The 18,488-nt window shown below is 36.6% G+C and overlaps 2 protein-coding genes across 6 annotated transcripts in view; one reads left to right on the top strand and one right to left on the bottom strand.

The window, feature by feature from the left end:
* The window catches only part of AREL1 (apoptosis resistant E3 ubiquitin protein ligase 1), a 37,709-nt gene extending 34,816 nt beyond the window's left edge, over positions 1–2,893 (bottom strand). For 3 of the 5 annotated variants that reach the window (XM_004681694.2, XM_012724627.1, XM_012724625.1), the window contains exon 1: positions 2,724–2,831. The gene's annotated coding sequence lies outside the window, so the exon portion shown is untranslated. The other 2 variants (XM_012724624.1, XM_012724626.1) reach the window with 2 other exon arrangements.
* A 61-nt stretch (positions 2,894–2,954) lies between these two features.
* On the top strand, positions 2,955–11,900 carry FCF1 (FCF1 rRNA-processing protein). Its single transcript, XM_004681693.2, has 8 exons — positions 2,955–2,991; positions 3,278–3,345; positions 4,446–4,517; positions 5,275–5,423; positions 6,952–7,024; positions 9,409–9,496; positions 10,769–10,863; positions 11,530–11,900. The coding sequence occupies exons 1-8, from the start codon at positions 2,989–2,991 to the stop codon at positions 11,576–11,578; spliced, it is 597 nt and encodes a 198-aa protein (XP_004681750.1). The 5' UTR covers positions 2,955–2,988; the 3' UTR covers positions 11,579–11,900.
* The last annotated feature ends 6,588 nt before the right edge of the window (positions 11,901–18,488 follow it).

Raw genomic sequence — 18,488 nt, 5'->3', positions numbered from 1 at the left:
ATACCACCTATCACAATCTATCTGTTCACAAGTCTTTCTCCAATACAGGCAAAACTAGGGCAGAATGGACCTTGAATAAGTATTTTCTGTATGAATGAACATACAGCTTAATATACCTCTGAGGTAGCCTTACAAGCTAATTCGGTGTCATGATCTTAGGAGCAGAGGACGCTGGGTACATATTACCACATTTAGAAGCTAGTCAGGTTAACTGAAAAATAATTGCAGCTAGCATTTGTTAAGGGAAAATATAGTATCACATGAAACATAAAAATATGTGCAAAAAACTAAACTAACTTGAAAATGAAGAAAATATGAATTTTTTTCTCCCTTGATGGCCACAAAAATGAAGCTACCTTTACCTTTCTAACACTGAAATATGTAAGATGTTCTTCAGGGACTCTTTCACTACCTAAAGTTTTATAAAGAAATTTGTTATCAACTTAAATTAGATAAATGAGGCCAATCAGTGAATGGAATGAAGTTCAAGCCCAATTATGTGTTCTAACTGTGGGTCAAATGCCTTGAGCAATTCTTTTTTAAGACAAGACAAAAACAAACCAAAAAAAAACCCTCTTGACTGCTGAGGACTAAAATAATTTCTTTCTCTCACAAGTATGTAATCAAAGGCAATTGCTGCTCCTACCCAACACAAAACAACACCATCACCATCAAAACATGCTATAGACTGTCTGAATACTTTAATCTTAGAATATAGAAACTCTGGTTGCAATAAATTCACAATGCAACAAAAGCATTTTTCTAAGTATATTTTCATCCCCCGTGGTTTTCCTACACCAATTAGCTCCCTATCAAGCATTAACAATCAAACAAATCAGAAAATTTCCAGAATACACACTACAAGCTGCTTTTTTTTTTTAATTTGTTATTGTTAATGCTTCCAACATTCAGTGCACAAATTACCAGGAGTATTTTTCTGTTAATGCCTGAATTTAAATGCAAATTACTGTTTAATTATATGCAATTTCCTTCTGAACTATATATAATACTAATCAGTCTCCAAATGTTTAAAACACACACAGACAACTGATCGTGTTTGCTTAAAAAGCATATTGCCTAATCACTGAGAGGTTCTACCGAATCAAAAAAAAAAAAAAACAAAACGCTGTCAGCTCTATCCATGAATGACAGCTTGGCAGAGACAAGTTGTGCTGAAAAGATTAGGAACTGGTGACTTCAAATAGGGTAAAGAGGGGGACATATACAGTATCTTTGGATGTTCAATAATAAAATGATCTCAACAGCAAAATTTCAGAGCTACAAAACTACTTAAACATAAGCATACTTCCAAGACAAGAAAACCAGGAAGAAAATTTGTCTTCATTCAAATTAATACCAGACATCACTCTGCAATTGTGCTCAAGAAACGAAAACTTAAAATACAATTGACATTACAGTCTAATACCTCCTTATATTCTACATTGGAAAATATATTATAATCATTGAAGACACTTAACAGGGTTTACTTGTGGTGGCCAGTGTTCTACAGATTCCACACTTTAACGCATTTAGTACTAATAATATCTCTATACAATATACTGCTGATTATCTCCATTTTACAGATAAAGAAACTGGATCACAGATAGATTAACTCACTCACTGTCATAAAACTAATAAGAGATGGAATAGGGATTTTTAAAGCCATCATTTAGACTTTAAAGTTCAAGTTTACCAAAACAGTGGTGTCTTAGTAAAGGTTATGAAATGGTCAGTTTTCTTAACGAACTAACCTCTTTAGATTTCAAATATTAGGACAGTTTTGTGCCATAAGAAAAGTGCAGGCTTTGGGTTCAAACACCTGAACCAAGTCTGAACCTCTTTAACATCTTTAAAATGAGGGTGCTTTCACGGGTGACTTGGTGATGGGAAACACGCAGGGGGTTACAATTGAGATGGAAAAAAATGTACAAAATGATGTAAAAATAAAGTGTTATAAATTTTTAAAAATGAGGGTGCTTCAGTTATTGTAAAGGTCAAAAAAGGATGTGCAGTTAGTGTCAAGTATAGCATACAAAATATAGGTCCTTAAACTTAACACCACAGACATCTGGAGGGTCTACATATGAGCAGTCTCCTAATTATATGACACAGTCTCATAATTATATGGCAATTGCATGTGTACACATTTTTAAAAACTCGTCCCTGGCCTTCCACAAACTTTCGACGGGCATGTAAACTTCAAAAGGTCAAGAACCACCAGAGTACAAAGCAAGTGATCAAAGAAATACGTGTTAGCTTTCCCTTCTCGTTCTTCCTTGTCCATTAAGGATGACACGCCCTATTTATTCACAATTAATGCCAATTCTTTCCCACCATTTTCCTGCTTTGGTAACAACTCTCATAGGCAAGCTTATAACCCAATTTTCGAGAGGCTGTCTAAAATCCTCAAACGCTGCTTCAATGCCTCTTTTCACCAATACACTTACAAGATACTCCCTCGGGGAGAACTAAGAGACTCGTCCACCCTGCTGCAAGAAGCACCATGCCGGATGGGGAACCTAAGTAGGAACCAGAATCTCTAAGTTGCGTGGAAGAGATCTGACACCCCAGCGCGAAGAGATGAAGAGAACGTGTTTCCCAAAACTACTGAGCAACACCAAAGGCCATCCCTCCCGATCCTAGTACTCTTTCTGGAACTCAGGTTCAGCAAGTCCTCTGGGTTCTGCCCCCGGGCTGGAGTTGGTAGAGGAGTGAAACGTTACCCGAGGATGGGGGGTGCAGAGCGGCGAAGTCCCAGCGCCGCTACCTTGGGAGGCTGCAGCAACACCCAGCAGGAGACCGACCCTGGCACCTGCCCTCAAGAGACCCCAGTACAGACCTTCTCCCGGGCTGGGAACCGGCGAGAGCTTGCCCGTTTCCCAAAGCGGCTTCCGCTTCCGGGCTATCTTTTGCCGGAAGCAACTTACGAGTGACGCAAAAGAGGCGCGCTGTTGGTGATTGCGGAAGAAACGAGATTGCACCGTGAACATGGTGAGTGAACCGTGTCTGTCTACCCTGGGTGAAAACTGAGGGACACATCCCTGGGCTAAATTTCCTCCACATTCTTTTTATTTTCACTATTGATTTTAGCTCTTAATCTGCTCGGCGCGGTGCCCGTTATGCTCCAGAGAGTGGGGAGAAGCCGGGATTGGGGCAGGGAGAGAGAGGACCTGGCTGTTTGAGGGCACCGGGAGATGGACAAAAGCAAAGAAGGGATTTAAGAAGATGTTTTTAGCTGTATGTACAGGCCTTTTAATTTTAAAATTTTTGTTTCAAGGGGAAGCAAAAGAAAACAAGGAAGTATGCGACCATGAAGCGAATGCTTAGTCTGAGAGATCAGAGGCTGTGAGTGTCCGGAATAGACTGGGTTCATAGACTATCCAGAGTCTATTAGGAGTCGAAACGCGCTAAGTAGTAAACGTTTTTGTTATTTTATGTTTACTTTTTAATTATTTTTGTGTTGGATCTATATAGCACGGTAAAATAGTTAAGCGTCTGTCACTTAGCTGCTGAGCCCAGTACACTGATGAATGGGATGGGAATTAAACATCTCTTAAATATTGACTTTGTGCCACCGTTTTTATGTATTTTATCTATTTCCTATTAATTCTGCGCAGTAGGTGGGACTATCTTTATGTTCTTGCCATTACACACACACACACACACAATGTCGAAATAATTGTGGAAAGAATGAGATCAGCCATGGTTGTCCTGTATCTCCAGCACCAAACATTCAAATATTTAGGGAAACACCTAAATACCTCATTTTTAGAAACCTAGGAAATCCAGATTGCTATAGAAGAAAAGTGAAATGATTTTCCCTATTTTAAGGAGAAAATAAGTAGGCTCCCTGCTCCAGTGAAGAATGGAGACAGTTATGAGTAAGGACTGGTTTTTGTGTTTCAAAGCCTCACAGCAAAGGAATGGTCATTTAAAACCTTCAGTTATTCTATTGTCAAGCCTTTAGTATGTATGTATTATGGAATTTTTGGAAATTTGCCCCATTGATATTTTATTTTTAATTAAACTTGTGTATGTGTTGTTACATTTAACCATTTTTAAGGTGCATATGAGAGAATATGGAAACAGTGGAAACGTGAGTTTTCAGAAGATAAATGTCAAACTATTTACCACTGCTTGGTAGTAGATTTTGATCCTTGATATAAGCTTCTAAGAAAGAAATGGTAATATGATCAACATATATTTACCCTTATTAATTTTATGAATTATTGACTAAAGATTTTAAATTTTAATAATTCACTGATTATGTTACTTCTAGGCTATTTTTTACACAGCTACTTGTACTCAAAAAATGCTTAATGATATGAACATAATGAAGTTATAAAATGAGATTTCCTCTATAGACCAAAATAAGGAAATTTAATTTTGAGTAAATTAACTGCTATGATGCTCATCCTTGCATTTAATTTCTTTTTTCCCCATAGTAAAGAAAAGGATAGACTAAAACCAAAAAAGAAAGAAAAGAAAGACCCCAGTGCACTCAAGGAAAGAGAAGTGTGAGTAATCAAAATTTGTAAGTTTCTTTTAAAACTTCAGGAGAAAATCTAAAACTACAAGCCTCTTGAAATCCAGACTTTCCCTGAACTGATTGGTTCAGTCATTTGTGAGTAAATCAGACATATTTATACAAATGAAAGTGATATTGATGAGTATATACCAATTTCAGTGGTTTGAAGGTTTTTGAATTTCACAAAGCATTACAATTTCCCTTAAGATACTAGGGGTATCATTTTTTCCTTTTTAAGAATAGTTCAAAAGAAATAATTGCATGTATTATACATCAACATTTCATGAAGGAAGGTATCTCCAAAAAAACTAGTAAAGACAACTTTCAGAATAAAGATTATTCTTTTCAAATAAATACTGTGAACTTTATGAAAACATCCAATTTTACTTTTCTTACTTGGCGATAAATGGTTATGGATATATCATCACAGGATTTTTTTTTTTCCAAGTAAAAGTTAACTTATTCCACTGGCAAGCCTTAATTCTATAATAAAAATAATAGAAATTTTAATTTCTTTATTGGAAGATGTAATATATACACAATAATTACATGTACAGGTTTTCAGCCATATCAAAAAAAATGAATAAAAATAGTTATTGTTGCCTTAGTTTATTGTAGAAAGTATTATTACATAATTATTAGGACTTCTTCAAAATGAATAAGAGAAGGAGCTTAACCAGTAGCAAACTATTCTTTATTTTGCATTAATGCAGGCATTATTTTGTGTTTTGGTTCTTTTCCCTCAGCACCCAACACCCCTCCTGCTTATTCTTCCAATATAACACACAGCTGGGCCCACCATATCACATCCTGGTTGATACCAACTTTATCAACTTTTCCATTAAAGCCAAGTTGGACTTAGTGCAGTCAATGATGGACTGTTTATATGCCAAGTGTGAGTATCATACTTTTACATTTCTGTAACATTTGTATTGAATTATCATATCATATTTATTTAAATACATGAAAAGAAGGGCTTCTAGTTAAATGAATTGCTAGTTATTTAATTGACTAACCATAGCAAATTGAAATGTAATGCATACTTGAGTGGATATAGTTACATTTTCACAATTCAGAAAACATGTCCTTTGACCATCTTTGTGGATATTTTGAAAAACAGATGAGAATTTTTTACCTACTAAACATAAGACTGTGGTGAATATCTGAATATCTATCTTTGTAAAGTGGAATATTTCATTAGGATTCATTTTCTAAGAGCTGTATTTGTAGTATGAAAGGGTATATATTTTTTAAATTGTAATAGATATTGCACAATTACTCTTAAATAGTTATTCCTACTGATAATATAAGATTAATTCCTTATTCAATAATTGGGTATTTTCATCTGTTTAACACCACACTATAGGTAGAAAATGTATCTGTTTTAGTCTATATGTCCTTATTTAAGGAATGAACTTGAGCATCTCTCTGCTTATTGACAATTTGTATGTCTGTTGTAAACTAAAATACAGTATGATGGCTAAGAGCCTAGTCAGTAACCAGACTTAGTTCAAATCTTGGCTTCACCTTTTACTATCTAGTTACTTAACTTCTGTATGTCTCAGCTGTATGTCTCAGGTTCTTCATCTATAAAGTGGAATGATAATAATAACACTTCTACATGATAGAAATTATTTTAAAGAATAAATGAGGTAATTCTTGTGAAGTGCTTAGCAAAATGTCTGGCAAATAACACAAAATCCTTAGCTACTATTATTAGCTCTTTTATAGAAAGGAAATTAACCCTTTGACAAATGTGTAAAAATATTCCCCCCCCCCTTTTTTAAGATTGATTTATTTATGCATACAGAATTGGATTACAAGCAAGAGGTGCAGGGGGTGAGAGGATTCACCAGAGACAGAGTGGGGAGTAAAACAGGCAGATCTACTGAAATACACTGCTGAGGGGAGCAGCGGGTGGGCGGGTCAGGAGAAGAATGCCATGCCATGTGGGTCACCTCCCTGGCCAGGGGTCAAAATCATGCTGCAGTGGCTGCAATAGCTTCATAGTGCTGTGCTTTAACCCGCTGAGCCACCAGAGAGGGCCCCCACTTTATTTTCATATGACTGTTGATAGTTGTCGATCAAAATTTACATTTTTCTGGTTAATATCATGTTTTCTCTTAGTTTACATTTCAAATTTATTTCCAACCAGAGTTTATTTTAGTATGTAAAGTATGATGGGGTCCAGCTAACTTTTTTTCCTCTAGATATATTCAATATGTCTGTGATGTATTTTTGGGACAATTTCTTATAAGTAGAGCCTTATTCTCCTTTTACTACTTTTTATTCATCTCACTGTGCTGCTTCTGTCATTCCAGAAGTCTCTTGGGTCTTTGAATAACTGGACAGGATATAACTCAGGGAGAGTAAAATTAGTTTACTTGCCATTTCAGTTACCATATGTATTTCTTTCCTGGCAGGTATCCCTTGTATAACTGACTGTGTAATGGCTGAAATTGAGAAATTGGGACAGAAGTATCGAGTGGCTCTCAGGTAGGCTGGGTTGGTCTAGATTTGTTCTAGATTGATATACTGAAGATTCTTTTGCTCTCCAAAGACATCTTGACAATTAGTTTAAATAAAAATTCTACAAAATTAGTTTATCAGTATGATTAAGAAAGCAAACATTTAAATGTTAAGAGATTTTTAAGCTTTTTGAACTGAGTTACTCATTCATGTTGGTCTCATGGGCCTCCTTTAAACAGTTCCGCTAGGTTTTCAGTTAAAGAGTGTCTTTCTGTCAGTTTGTTATACAGATATCTTCTTCTGAATCAGTGTCTCACACATCAAGGATTCACATTCTAGGTTTTGCGTTTACTCTAGAAAGCATTCTTGAATTTAGACACCTTTGCGAGTACAAAGCTACTTTCTAAGAATACCAACACATTGCCTTTGTGTTGACATTTGTTGGCAAAAATACTGGTGCCTTCATGCAAGTCAAGATATTGGGCCCAGGTAATGCTAGTAGCCATTGTATTCTTCATCATCACTTATTGGCAGCTTAAAAAAAATACCAAAAAAATACCCAAGTCACTTAAGAACATCCTTGAGGGGGACTGCAGTGATGGTGCACAAGTGAATTAGTGGTGGAAATTCTGTGGGAATACACCTGAGAAAAGAAAGCAAACATTTAAAAATGGACAGTGATGTAAATAAATTATAAAAAGATTAGGATTGGGGGGGTCTGCTTGTGTTTATTTCATTTCTTTAACTGGATGATAGATACTAGGTAGTCATTATTTTTTGTGTGTGTGTACTTGACATATTTCAAATAAATGGGAGGGAAAGATACAATTATTTTAATAATAAAAAGAAAGAATAAAAGGCACCAAGTCTGACTATGAGAAGAAACGGGTGTTAACTAGAAGGAGGGTTAAATAAATGAAGGATTTTTTCCCTCTTTTAAGGAGGGTCAGATGGTAGAGCAAGTAGTCATGTTTCTAGTAAAGTGCCAGTAGGAAGGAGGAGATGAATGGTTTCAGGAGCCAACGCTCCTCTGCACACTCTTCTCCGCAACAGAAAGAAATACTCCCTCTTCCTGCACACACCAAACCATTTCACAGATGGTTGGTGTTCTGTTTGGAACATGCCTGCCTTCACTTTGCGTGGAGCATTCTTTAATCTTCACTTCATTTCCTCCATGTAGTTTTTTCCTAAATACTCAACACGCATTGACCCCTCCCTGAATTACTCCAGTGTGGCATATCTTTATTGTACTTGGTATTGTATGAATATTTTCTGTTTTATTTTGTGACTCACTACCATTGTGTAGAAAAAACATGACACCAAGAAACAAAGACTTTAGGTTTTTCTTCTTGAAAATTGTATCAAAATAATACTTTTGTTTGTGGCAAACAATAAAAATATGTGTTATATATACAAAATAAAAAGTAATATATACCTCCATATTCACACTGTTCATATTCCTACACCAAATTCTCAGGGAAGTGATAATTTTGTATTTTTTCCCCAGATTGCCTGAGCAATTGCAAATCAAGAAAAAATTCAGAAAAGGAGATTTGCGTTTTCTGAATTGAGTCATATATTTCAGTGACTTGCTTTGTTTATTTAACAGCTTATTATAAGTCTTTCCATGTTAGTATATACAACTCTATTTTTTAAAATAGGATGGAACACTAAAGTGTATTTAATATTTTTTTACCTTGCTGATGATTATTCACACTATCTCCAGTTAGTATAAACTGCTGTAGGCACCATCTTGTGGCTGTATCCTTATACATTTGTGTTTAAGACAGCTTCCTAAAAATGAAATGGTTGGGTTCAATTTGGTTTTGAATGTTGACTCTTTTCCCAACTAATTCCATAACAAATTAATCAATTTCTCTGAATCTGTTTCTTCATCTATAAAATGGAAAAAATAATAGTTCAGAGTTTTGTGAAGATGACCTGAACTCAGGCATGCCAGTACTCTTTGATGTCCTTGTAAGTTATTTTAAACTAGAGATAAGCTCTAGTGGGAGAAGAGGCCTTAAAAATCTCCACATAGGTCATGTTACTTTTATTTCATTGATTGACACTCAGAAAGTTATCCCATTGCCAAAATATATATATATTTTTTAAGATTTATTTATTTGTGCATACAGAACTGGGGTACAGGCCAGAGGCTCAGGGGCGGTGAGAGGCTTCACCAGAGACAGAGTGGGGAGCAGAACAGGCAGATTGACGAAGCACACTGCTGAGGGGAGCAGCGGGCGGGTCAGAAGAGGTCTGCCACGCCATGTGGTCACCTCCGGGGCAGGCGGGAATCGAACTCATGCGGAAGCGGCTTTAGATTCTCAGTGCTGTGCTTTAACCCGCTGCGCCACCAGGGAGGGCCACCAAAATATTTTTTTTAATCTATTTTTACAATCCTATAGGATTGCCAAGGATCCAAGATTTGAACGATTACCATGTACACACAAAGGAACCTATGCAGATGATTGCTTAGTACAGCGAGTAACTCAGGTATCATCAGTTTTTAAATGTTTATTTTGTGCTTTGAAAAAGTAAACTTCTCTTTGGTACCTTCAAGGTTAGTAAAGTATCTCAGAATATAATTTGTTAAGTATATGTAGTATACACCTCATAGAAAGTGTAGTTGACCTCTTTTACTTGAGAAAATGGATTGGAATGTACACCATAACCATAATGTCAACAGAATGGGTTGGGGAGAAAACATGTGTCCCATATCCCAGCACCTGCATTTGAGTATGTGATGTAGGGCACTTACTGGTTCTTTATTCTACAAATCTCTATGGAATGGATTCAGTGAGTATGTGAGATTTAATAACATCTGATTCTACCTACCAGTGGATCTAATATAAGGTTCCATTTCCATTTCTCATGGGTTAATTTTGTTTCCTTCCACTCTGCCTAACCTAGAAATATTTCTTTGTCACACCTGAGTCTCCCAGGGTGCTAGTTCCTACTTTGGAATAGAAAGGTTTTAGGTTCTTCTGTTCTGGCTTCCATATCAAGTACCACAAGAACTTTTGCTGTGGATTGCCTTTTTAAGAGTCTCTTCTGCTAAAAGCAATCATCTTCATCTGGTGCTCCATACTGCTAACCAGATAGTCACTCTATACTGTGAGTGGGACCAGCATTCTCCTTAATTCCCTCATCACAGCCAACACCAGGCTGCAACTCTGAAACGTAATGGGAACTTTGGGTGTAATGGAAGTAAAGCACAACCCGGTTTGTTTCTAATTTCCTCTAATTTTACTGCTTTCAGAACTGCTTGGCTCAGACTTGTCTTGGAGATCCTATTCTGGCTCATGGCCCAGGGGTATGAGGAGAGAGGAGATCTCTCAGAGGAGAGAGGAGATCTCAGAGTAGGCCCAATCCCAGAGAATCTGGAAAAATCAAAAAGTTGTACCTCCCATTTAAGGTGTTTAGTGGGCCTTTATACAGATCCCCTTGGGTATTTTCTCCAAACCAAGGGATTATATACCCCAAACATGAACATTCTTCAAGACAGAAAACAATTTGCTGCTTTTAAATAGTTTTTTTTTTCTTCTCCTCAAGATTCTTAGAGCTGTATTTAGACCAGCCAACTCATGTTTTATAAATAGAGTTTCTAGTTATAGTAGCTACTCAACAGATTGTTAATTCCTTCCCTGGGCTATTTACTGTGAAAGTGAGTAATTCTGCAGACTAGCTGGTGGTTATGCCATTATCCAGTATGACTAAGTAGTTTCAGTGACCTCTAAGTGAATGCTCATTTTGTGTCTTCTACAGCACAAGTGCTACATTGTGGCCACTGTTGACCGGGACCTTAAGCGAAGAATAAGGAAGATTCCTGGAGTTCCTATCATGTACATTTCTAATCATAGGTGAGAACTTTCTCTTGGGGAAGTGCTTAAGAGTCTATAGTTAATATCAAACTTACATGAGGTCATTTTACATGGAAGCAGTTAAAAAATATATCGAATGTTTACATATAGCTATACTGAGGAAGCAAAGTAACGAGAACAAAGGCCAAAGATAAAGCTTGGATTTGGGAAAAAAGCCTGACATTCACCTTGTTACAGAACGATTGCTAAAGGGGATAGGGAGGAGCTGTTTTAATTGCAAATCAATAATTTAAAACAATTTTTTTTTTTGCCAGAAATATCTTTAATTTTAAAGGCTAGTGTATGTGATGAGCACCTCATCTAGGAAGCTAAAAACTTATAAAACAACAAAAGTTATACTTTTATCCATTATACTATTGTATAACATATCGTCCTAGGGAGAGCACAATATAGCTAAGCGGACTAAGCGTTGGGCTTACCCGGACTCAGAGCCTGGCTCCCTCACTTGCAAACTTTCTGATTTTGAAGAATAAAGATAATATCATCAGTGTTTTGCTATAAATTTTATGATTTTTCTCTAAAGTGTTCCCACTGACTAAAAGAGTTCACAGTAGGGGATGAGAGTGTTGCAGTCAGTAAAGGATGGGTTTTTAGGTGGGTGCTGGGCCCACCTTTCTTACCAGTTCATTTTTTTGTCCTGATCAGATACAACATTGAGCGGATGCCAGATGATTATGGAGCCCCTCGGTTCTAACTCTTCCATGAACAAGTTCTCTGCCTTCCTTTAACCAGCTTTCTCTGTCATCAGTTCATTGAACATGCTACAGCATGAATTGTTATTATTCTACTCCCCCATTTGGTCTGTTATGAACTGTGTTTGGTTAAATACACTTTTTCATGTTTTGAAAATATTTTTGGGAAAAAGGATATTTTGTACCATTTACAAATTTGTAGCCTAGTTTTATAAATCAGGATTGTTCACATTAATGGACTGTCATTTTAGATTGAATTATTCAGCTTTTCTTTTAAGGATTTATTTATGCATACAAGAACTGGAATACAGGTCAGAGATGCTGGGAGAGGTGAAAGGATTCAACATAGACAGAGAGGGACGTAGAACAGGCAGACTGACTGAAATATATTGCTCAGAGGAGCAATGGGCAGGACAGAAGAGATTTGCTCTACCATGTGAATCACCTCCCTGGCCATGGATCAAACTCGTGCTGCAGTGGCAACCAATAGCTTCATAGTGCTGAGACTTAACCCATCAGGGAGGGTCCAATTTGTTAAGATTATCCTAGGTATTTAATAAAATACAGTCATGCCAAGATACTTATGGTAGGGAAAGAAATATAAATAAACAAATACAGTAAACTGTTGGTGCTAGGATAAAAATCTAAGGCAGTACACACATAAAGGAAAGAATTTCTCTTTGGTTGGTTGGGTGGGGAGGAAAGACTGGAGATAACAATGTTCAAAAATGAATAGGCCCTCCCTGGCGGTGCAGCAGGTTAAAGCACAGCACTAAGAAGCTAAAGCCACTTCAGCATGGGTTCTATCCTTGCCTGCCCCAGAGGTGATCCACATGGCAAGGAAGACCTCTCCTGACCCTCCCGCTGTTCCCCTCAGCAGTATACTTGGTCAGTTGGCCTGTTCTCCCCACTCTGTCTCCGGTGAATTCTCTAACCGCCCCTGTACCCCAGTTCTGTGTGGATAAATAAATAAACCTTAAACAGCATTAAAAAAAAAGAAGAAGAATAAAAATGAATAGCTACTTGCTCAGTAAATCAGTCAAGTAAGATGAGCATAGGAAACATGAGCAAGAGCCTGAAAACATGGATATTCATATGCAGAATGAATGCACTTGATATGTTCAGACAACTGCCAGAAGATTTTAGGAAATAACAAGGAGAAATAACCACATCTGAGACTCCCAAAGTAGGAGGGAGGAGGCCTTATATGATAGGATTAAGGATTTGGACTGGATCTTAAGTCAATAAGGAGATAGAATTTTAACTAGGGTGGATAGCCTGATCAGGTTAGTTTTTTTTTTTTTTTTAATGACCACAAGATAGTATTAGAGTAAAGAAATATAGTGTTGAAACATTAATAGAGTTCCCAGTCAAAAAAAAAGTCATGAAATTTGGCTTATTGTATAGGTAATATTGCAAATCTATGGGAAAGGGCAATTCTTGGGAGACCCAAGTAGTGTAGAGCCATTCTACTAGGGATCCTAACTCTGGATCCTACTTGGGACCCTAACTCTACCAGTTAGTATCTATATAAATTAGCAAACCACAACTTCATTGCTTTCTTGGTTCTTTAAAATGTTGTGCTTACAATGGAATATTACTCAGCATCCAAAAAAAAAAAATAAACACATGCCTTTTGCAGCAACATGGATGAAGCTGGAAGGGATCATACTTAGTGAAATAAACCAGAAAAAAGGAAAAGTACTGGATGGTTTCACTCATAGCAGGAGTATAAAGGACCAAGGGAGGAAATAATAGTAATAATAAATGAACAACTGTATACCAGAGACATTTTATAGGGGTGGAGTGGGGAATGGGATCAAAAATGGGGGCAGCGGGTAAGTACATGGGCCTATGGTGATGGCACACGGGTGATTTGGTGATGGGAAGCCCATGGGGATTACAACTCAGATGGAAAAAGGCACAAAAATGATGTAAAAATAAACTATTATATTATTTTTTAAATTTATATTAAAAAAATGTGTTTAATCCTCAAAACAGTCCTAAGAGTGTGATTAAGTAAGACAGTACCTGACACAAGTAAGTTTTGTTCAACAAATTTTAGTGATTGGGATTATAGAGGCAGTTGGCTATCCATTTGAAAAGCATTTTTAGACTCTTATTTCTCTTCATTCATGAGTATGATTCAAGTAGATCTTAAACCTTTTATGTTTTAAGCTATGAAAGCATTGAGGGAAAATATACGTATACCTCAGAGATACTGCAGTTATATTTCTAGATCTATTTCTAGACCTGCAAGAAGGTGACATTCTAAAAAACTAAATCACCTGAATTTGTTGTTTTCCCAGTACACGTAAAATTTATCTCTACACTAGGCTGTAATCTATTAAGAATGCAATAGTATTCTGCTTTAGAAAAAAACAATATATATACATCTTAAATTTAAATATCGCTAAAAAATGCCGGCCATCATCTGAACCCTCAGCAAGTTTTAATCTTTATACTGGTAGAAGGTTTGCCTCAATGCTGACCCAGGTGGTGATTGCAGAAGGCTGGGGTGGCAGTGGCAATTTCTTTAAGACAACATCTATCAATATGAAGCTTGTCATATTGATAGATTCTTCTGTTCACATGTGATTTCTCTATAGCATGATGACTGTTTGATAGCATTTTACTTTCAACCTAGAACTTCTTTTAAATAGAAGTCAGCCATCTCAAACTCTACCACTGCTTTACTGACTAAGTGGGTGTAATATCCTAAATCCATAATTGTCACTTCAACAATGTTCACAACATTTTCACCAGTAGATTGCAGCTCAGATTTTATAATGAGGTCACATCAATTCAGTCATAGCTTCAGGTTCCACTTCTAATTCTGGTTCTCTTGTTGTTTCTACTACATCTGCAGTTAATTCCTCCACTGAAGTCTTAAGCACTTCGAAGTTTTAAGAGTTGGAAACTTCTTCCAAACTCGTTTCTGTTGATATGTTGATCTCCAGTGAGTTGTGAATGTTCATAATGGCATCAAAAACAATGTATCTTTTCCAAAAGATTTTCAATTGATTTTAACCACATTGATCACAATGATTTTAACCACACTGATCAGAATAATTGCTATCTATAAGAGCTATAACTTCTAAAATGTATTTCTCAAATAAGACTTGAAAGATGAAATGACTGATCTGATCCATGGATTGCAGAATGGATGTTGGATTAGCAGGTATGAAATCAGCATTAACATCCTTGTACATCTCCACTGTAATAGCTGTAGTAATGAAAAGCTTGAAATATAACTAGAATTACCAAAAGTTAACTCAGACATGAAGTGAGCATATACTGCTTGTGTGATGGGGTGCATTGTCAATGAAAAGTAATATATGAAAACAATCTTTTTTTCTGATCAATAGATCTAAATAGTAGGCTAAAAATACTCAGTGATCTTGTTGTAAACAAGGCATGCTATCATCCAGGCTTTAAAGTATTCCATTTACAGAGCACAGGCAAAGTGGGTTTAACATAACTTTTTAGTGTAATTGTTTCACCTTTATTAATAGTGATTTTAGTTCACCTATTCTCTTGGACCCTGTCACCAATTCTTTACCTTTACTAACCTTTACCATTTAAAAAATTAATTTCATTTATTATATATTACATCATTGTTCATTTTTGTAGGGTACTATACCAGAGAGATTTAGCGTAATATTTTTTTAAGATTTATTTATTTATTCATATGGAACTGGGGTACAGGCCAGAGATGTGGAGGGTGAGAGGACTCACCAGAGACTGAGAAGGGAGCAGAACAGGCAGATCGACGAAAGACACTGCTAAGGGGAGCAGCAGGCAGGTCAGGGGAAGTCTGCTACGCCATGTGGTCACCTCCGGGACAGGCAGGAATCAAACTCATGCAGAAGTGGCTTTAGCTTCTTAGTGCTGTGCTTTAACCTGCTGCGCCACCAGGGAGGGCCAGATTTAGCATAATTTTTAAAGACCCCAGGGAAGCCCCCTGGCTTAAAATCACCCACTGCCTTAGCCCCTAACAAGAGTCAGCCTTTGCAGTCTTAAGGTCAGGCGTTAACTTTTCTCTAGCTACAACAGCATCTTCCAATTTAAGGCTTTCTTGTCTACACGAAAAATCTGTTTAATGTAGCTATATTCATCACTCTTACTAGATCTTCTGAATCACTTCACTGCAGCCTCTACATCAGCACTTGCTGCCTCACCTCAAACTTTTATGTTCCAGAGACTGCTTATTCCCTTAAATCTCATGAGCCAACAACCTCTGCTGGCTTCACACTTTTCTGCTACATCTTCCTCTCACCATTCAGAAAATTGAGGTGAGTTAGGCTATTGCTCTGGATTAGTCTTTGACTTAAGGGAATACTGTGATTGTCTGATCTGTCAGACTAAAACATTTTCCATATCATTTCATTTATAATTCATGTGTTCGCTGGAGTAGCATTTTTAATGTCCTTCAAGAACTTTTCCTATGCATTTATTGATGTCAGAGGTCTAACTTGACCTAGCTCAGCTTCTGACATATCTTCCTCACTAAGCTTACCATTTCTAGCTTTTGATTTAAAGTGAGAAATATGTCATTCTTCCTCTCAGTTGAACATTAGGATTGTAGAGTTATTAACTGGCTTAATTTGAATAATGTTTTGTCTCTGAGAGATGGGGGAACAGCTGATTAGTTGGAGCAATCAGACCTCACATTTGTCAGGTTCACTCTTATATGGGTGTGGTTCATGGCATCCCAAAATAATTACAGTAGTCACATCAAAGATCACTCATCACACGACACTATAAAAGAGTAATGAAAAACTTTAAATATAACTAGATTGACCAAAAGTTGACACAGACAGGAAGCGAGCATATACTGCTTGAAAAGTGGTGCTGCTAGACTTTCTCAACACAAGGTTGCCACAAACCTTCCATTTGTGAAAAAGAAATCAAAACATAATATCTGCAAAGTGCAGTAAAGCAAAGCACAAATTAAGCCTTTGTAACCTTTGGCATTCTTAAGGTGAAAATGCTAAAGTCATAAAAGATAAGTTTGAGTATATTAATATAGATGTCTGCAGAAAGTACCTCTCCATAAAAATTAAGGCAAATGATTTGACCAGAAACTTTTCTAGCCTATATGTCAAGGGTGTGAGGAAATGTGTAGTCATGTAGTGCAAACAGGTGAACAAATATATAAAAACCATTTTAGACAATTGTTAAGAGGATCCATTAAAAATTGCCGATACCCTGTAGCCTAATTCTATTTTTTGGTTATTTGATTACTATAGGTGGTTTTTTAAAAATACATTTTATATAAATGTGTATACACATTTATACACATTGTATAAAGAAGTGTATAGAGGGATGTTCATTAAAACACTCAGTTGTGGTAAATTGAAAAGAATCTAAATGGCCATCAAAGAGGTCTTAATTATGAGTTGTCTATGCTATGGAATGTCATAAACAATTAAAAAGAATTAGGTATATTTTTAGGTTAGCAATGGACTAAAATAGTTCTCTAAAGACATAGAATTGGCCAACAAGCACATGAATAGATGCTCAACATCACTAATCATTAGGGAAATACAAATTAAAACCACACCCATTGGGATGGCTACTATTAAATAAATCATGAGTGTTAGTGGGAATATGAAGATATTGAAACTTTGTACACTGTTGGGAGGAATGTAAAAATGGTACAGCCATATGGGAAGCACTATGATGGCTCCTCAAAGAAAAAAACAAATTACCAAAAACAAATTATCTAGTAGTTCCACTTCTGGGTATTTATATACAAAAGAATTGAAAGTTGAATCCAGAAAAATATTTGCACACCCTTTTCATAGCATTATTCACAGTAGCCAAGAAATGGAAGCAAACCAAGACCCCATAGATAGATAATCATGCATCACTGATAACCTTTCTGTCAAGAGGGATCACATATATGATAGTCATCCTAAGAGAACATATACCACACCCGTAGGTGTGTAATAGGCTCTACCATTTTAGTTTGTATATTTACACGCTGACATTTCTGTGACTACAAAATAACCTAACAATACATTTCGTAGAATGCATCCTCATCTATCTAATGGAATGTTCTGAAGTCTTAAAAGGCAATTCTGATATTTGCTACAACATGGAAGAACCTTGAAGACATTATGCTTAAGTGAAATAAACCAGCTACCAAAATCATAGCTACTGTGATTCCACTTAGGTGAGGTACTTAGAGTAGTCACATTCCTGGAGACAAAACAGAAAAGTGGTTGCCAGTGGGTTGGAGGGAATGGAGAATGGGAAACATTGGGTATAGATTATCAGTTTTGCAAGATAAAAAGAGCCATCGTGGAGATTTGTTGCACAACAATGTGAATGCACTTACATTATGGAACCAGTGGGCTAGATCTACATTAGGTCTTTAGAGCTTTCCAGTTCCTAGTCTGCTTTCCAGTCTACAAAACCTACATATGCCACCCTTCTAGTAGTGCCCTTTTGGATTGAGTTTTAGGGGACCCAACTGTGTTAGCTGTGGGAGTTTATATATGTATATCTAAAATATATCTCCAAGTTTCAGCTAGGGTGCATTCAGTGCAAGTAGGAAAAATCCTAACTCAGTCTACTAAACAATAAGGAAATGCAACTTGAATCAGGAATTTTAAAAGCAGTTCAGGTCAGTGCATTGTACACAGTAACTGAAGCTTCCTTCCCTCAATTCTGACAATTGCCCCTCTGCTGACTTTATCATCAAACCCCTGGTAATCGACTAAAAAGTATTTAGAGGAATATACTCCTGGTTCCACTGGGCAGAGAGGGCCTCTTCCCAACCATATAATCAAAATCCTTTCTCAGTATGATTATATCAACTTTGGGCAGATGCAACATTTGGATGGCCAAAGAAATACCATGAGTTGATTAGATTAAGCCAAAACCTGTGAACCAATAAATGGC

This window comes from Condylura cristata, unplaced genomic scaffold (genome assembly GCF_000260355.1).
Source record: "Condylura cristata isolate star-nosed mole 26May11 unplaced genomic scaffold, ConCri1.0 scaffold00013, whole genome shotgun sequence".
NCBI lineage: Eukaryota > Metazoa > Chordata > Mammalia > Eulipotyphla > Talpidae > Condylura > Condylura cristata.
The sequence above is the reverse complement of the archived record's forward strand: the minus strand, read 5'-3'. Positions and strand labels throughout refer to the sequence as shown.

Bases quoted from the DNA above. Each gene is read 5' to 3' on its own strand.
- FCF1 (XM_004681693.2), top strand. The intron at 9,497-10,768 runs GTATCATCAGTT...TGTCTTCTACAG, and splicing joins TAGTACAGCGAGTAACTCAG to CACAAGTGCTACATTGTGGC. The intron at 10,864-11,529 runs GTGAGAACTTTC...TGTCCTGATCAG, and splicing joins ATGTACATTTCTAATCATAG to ATACAACATTGAGCGGATGC.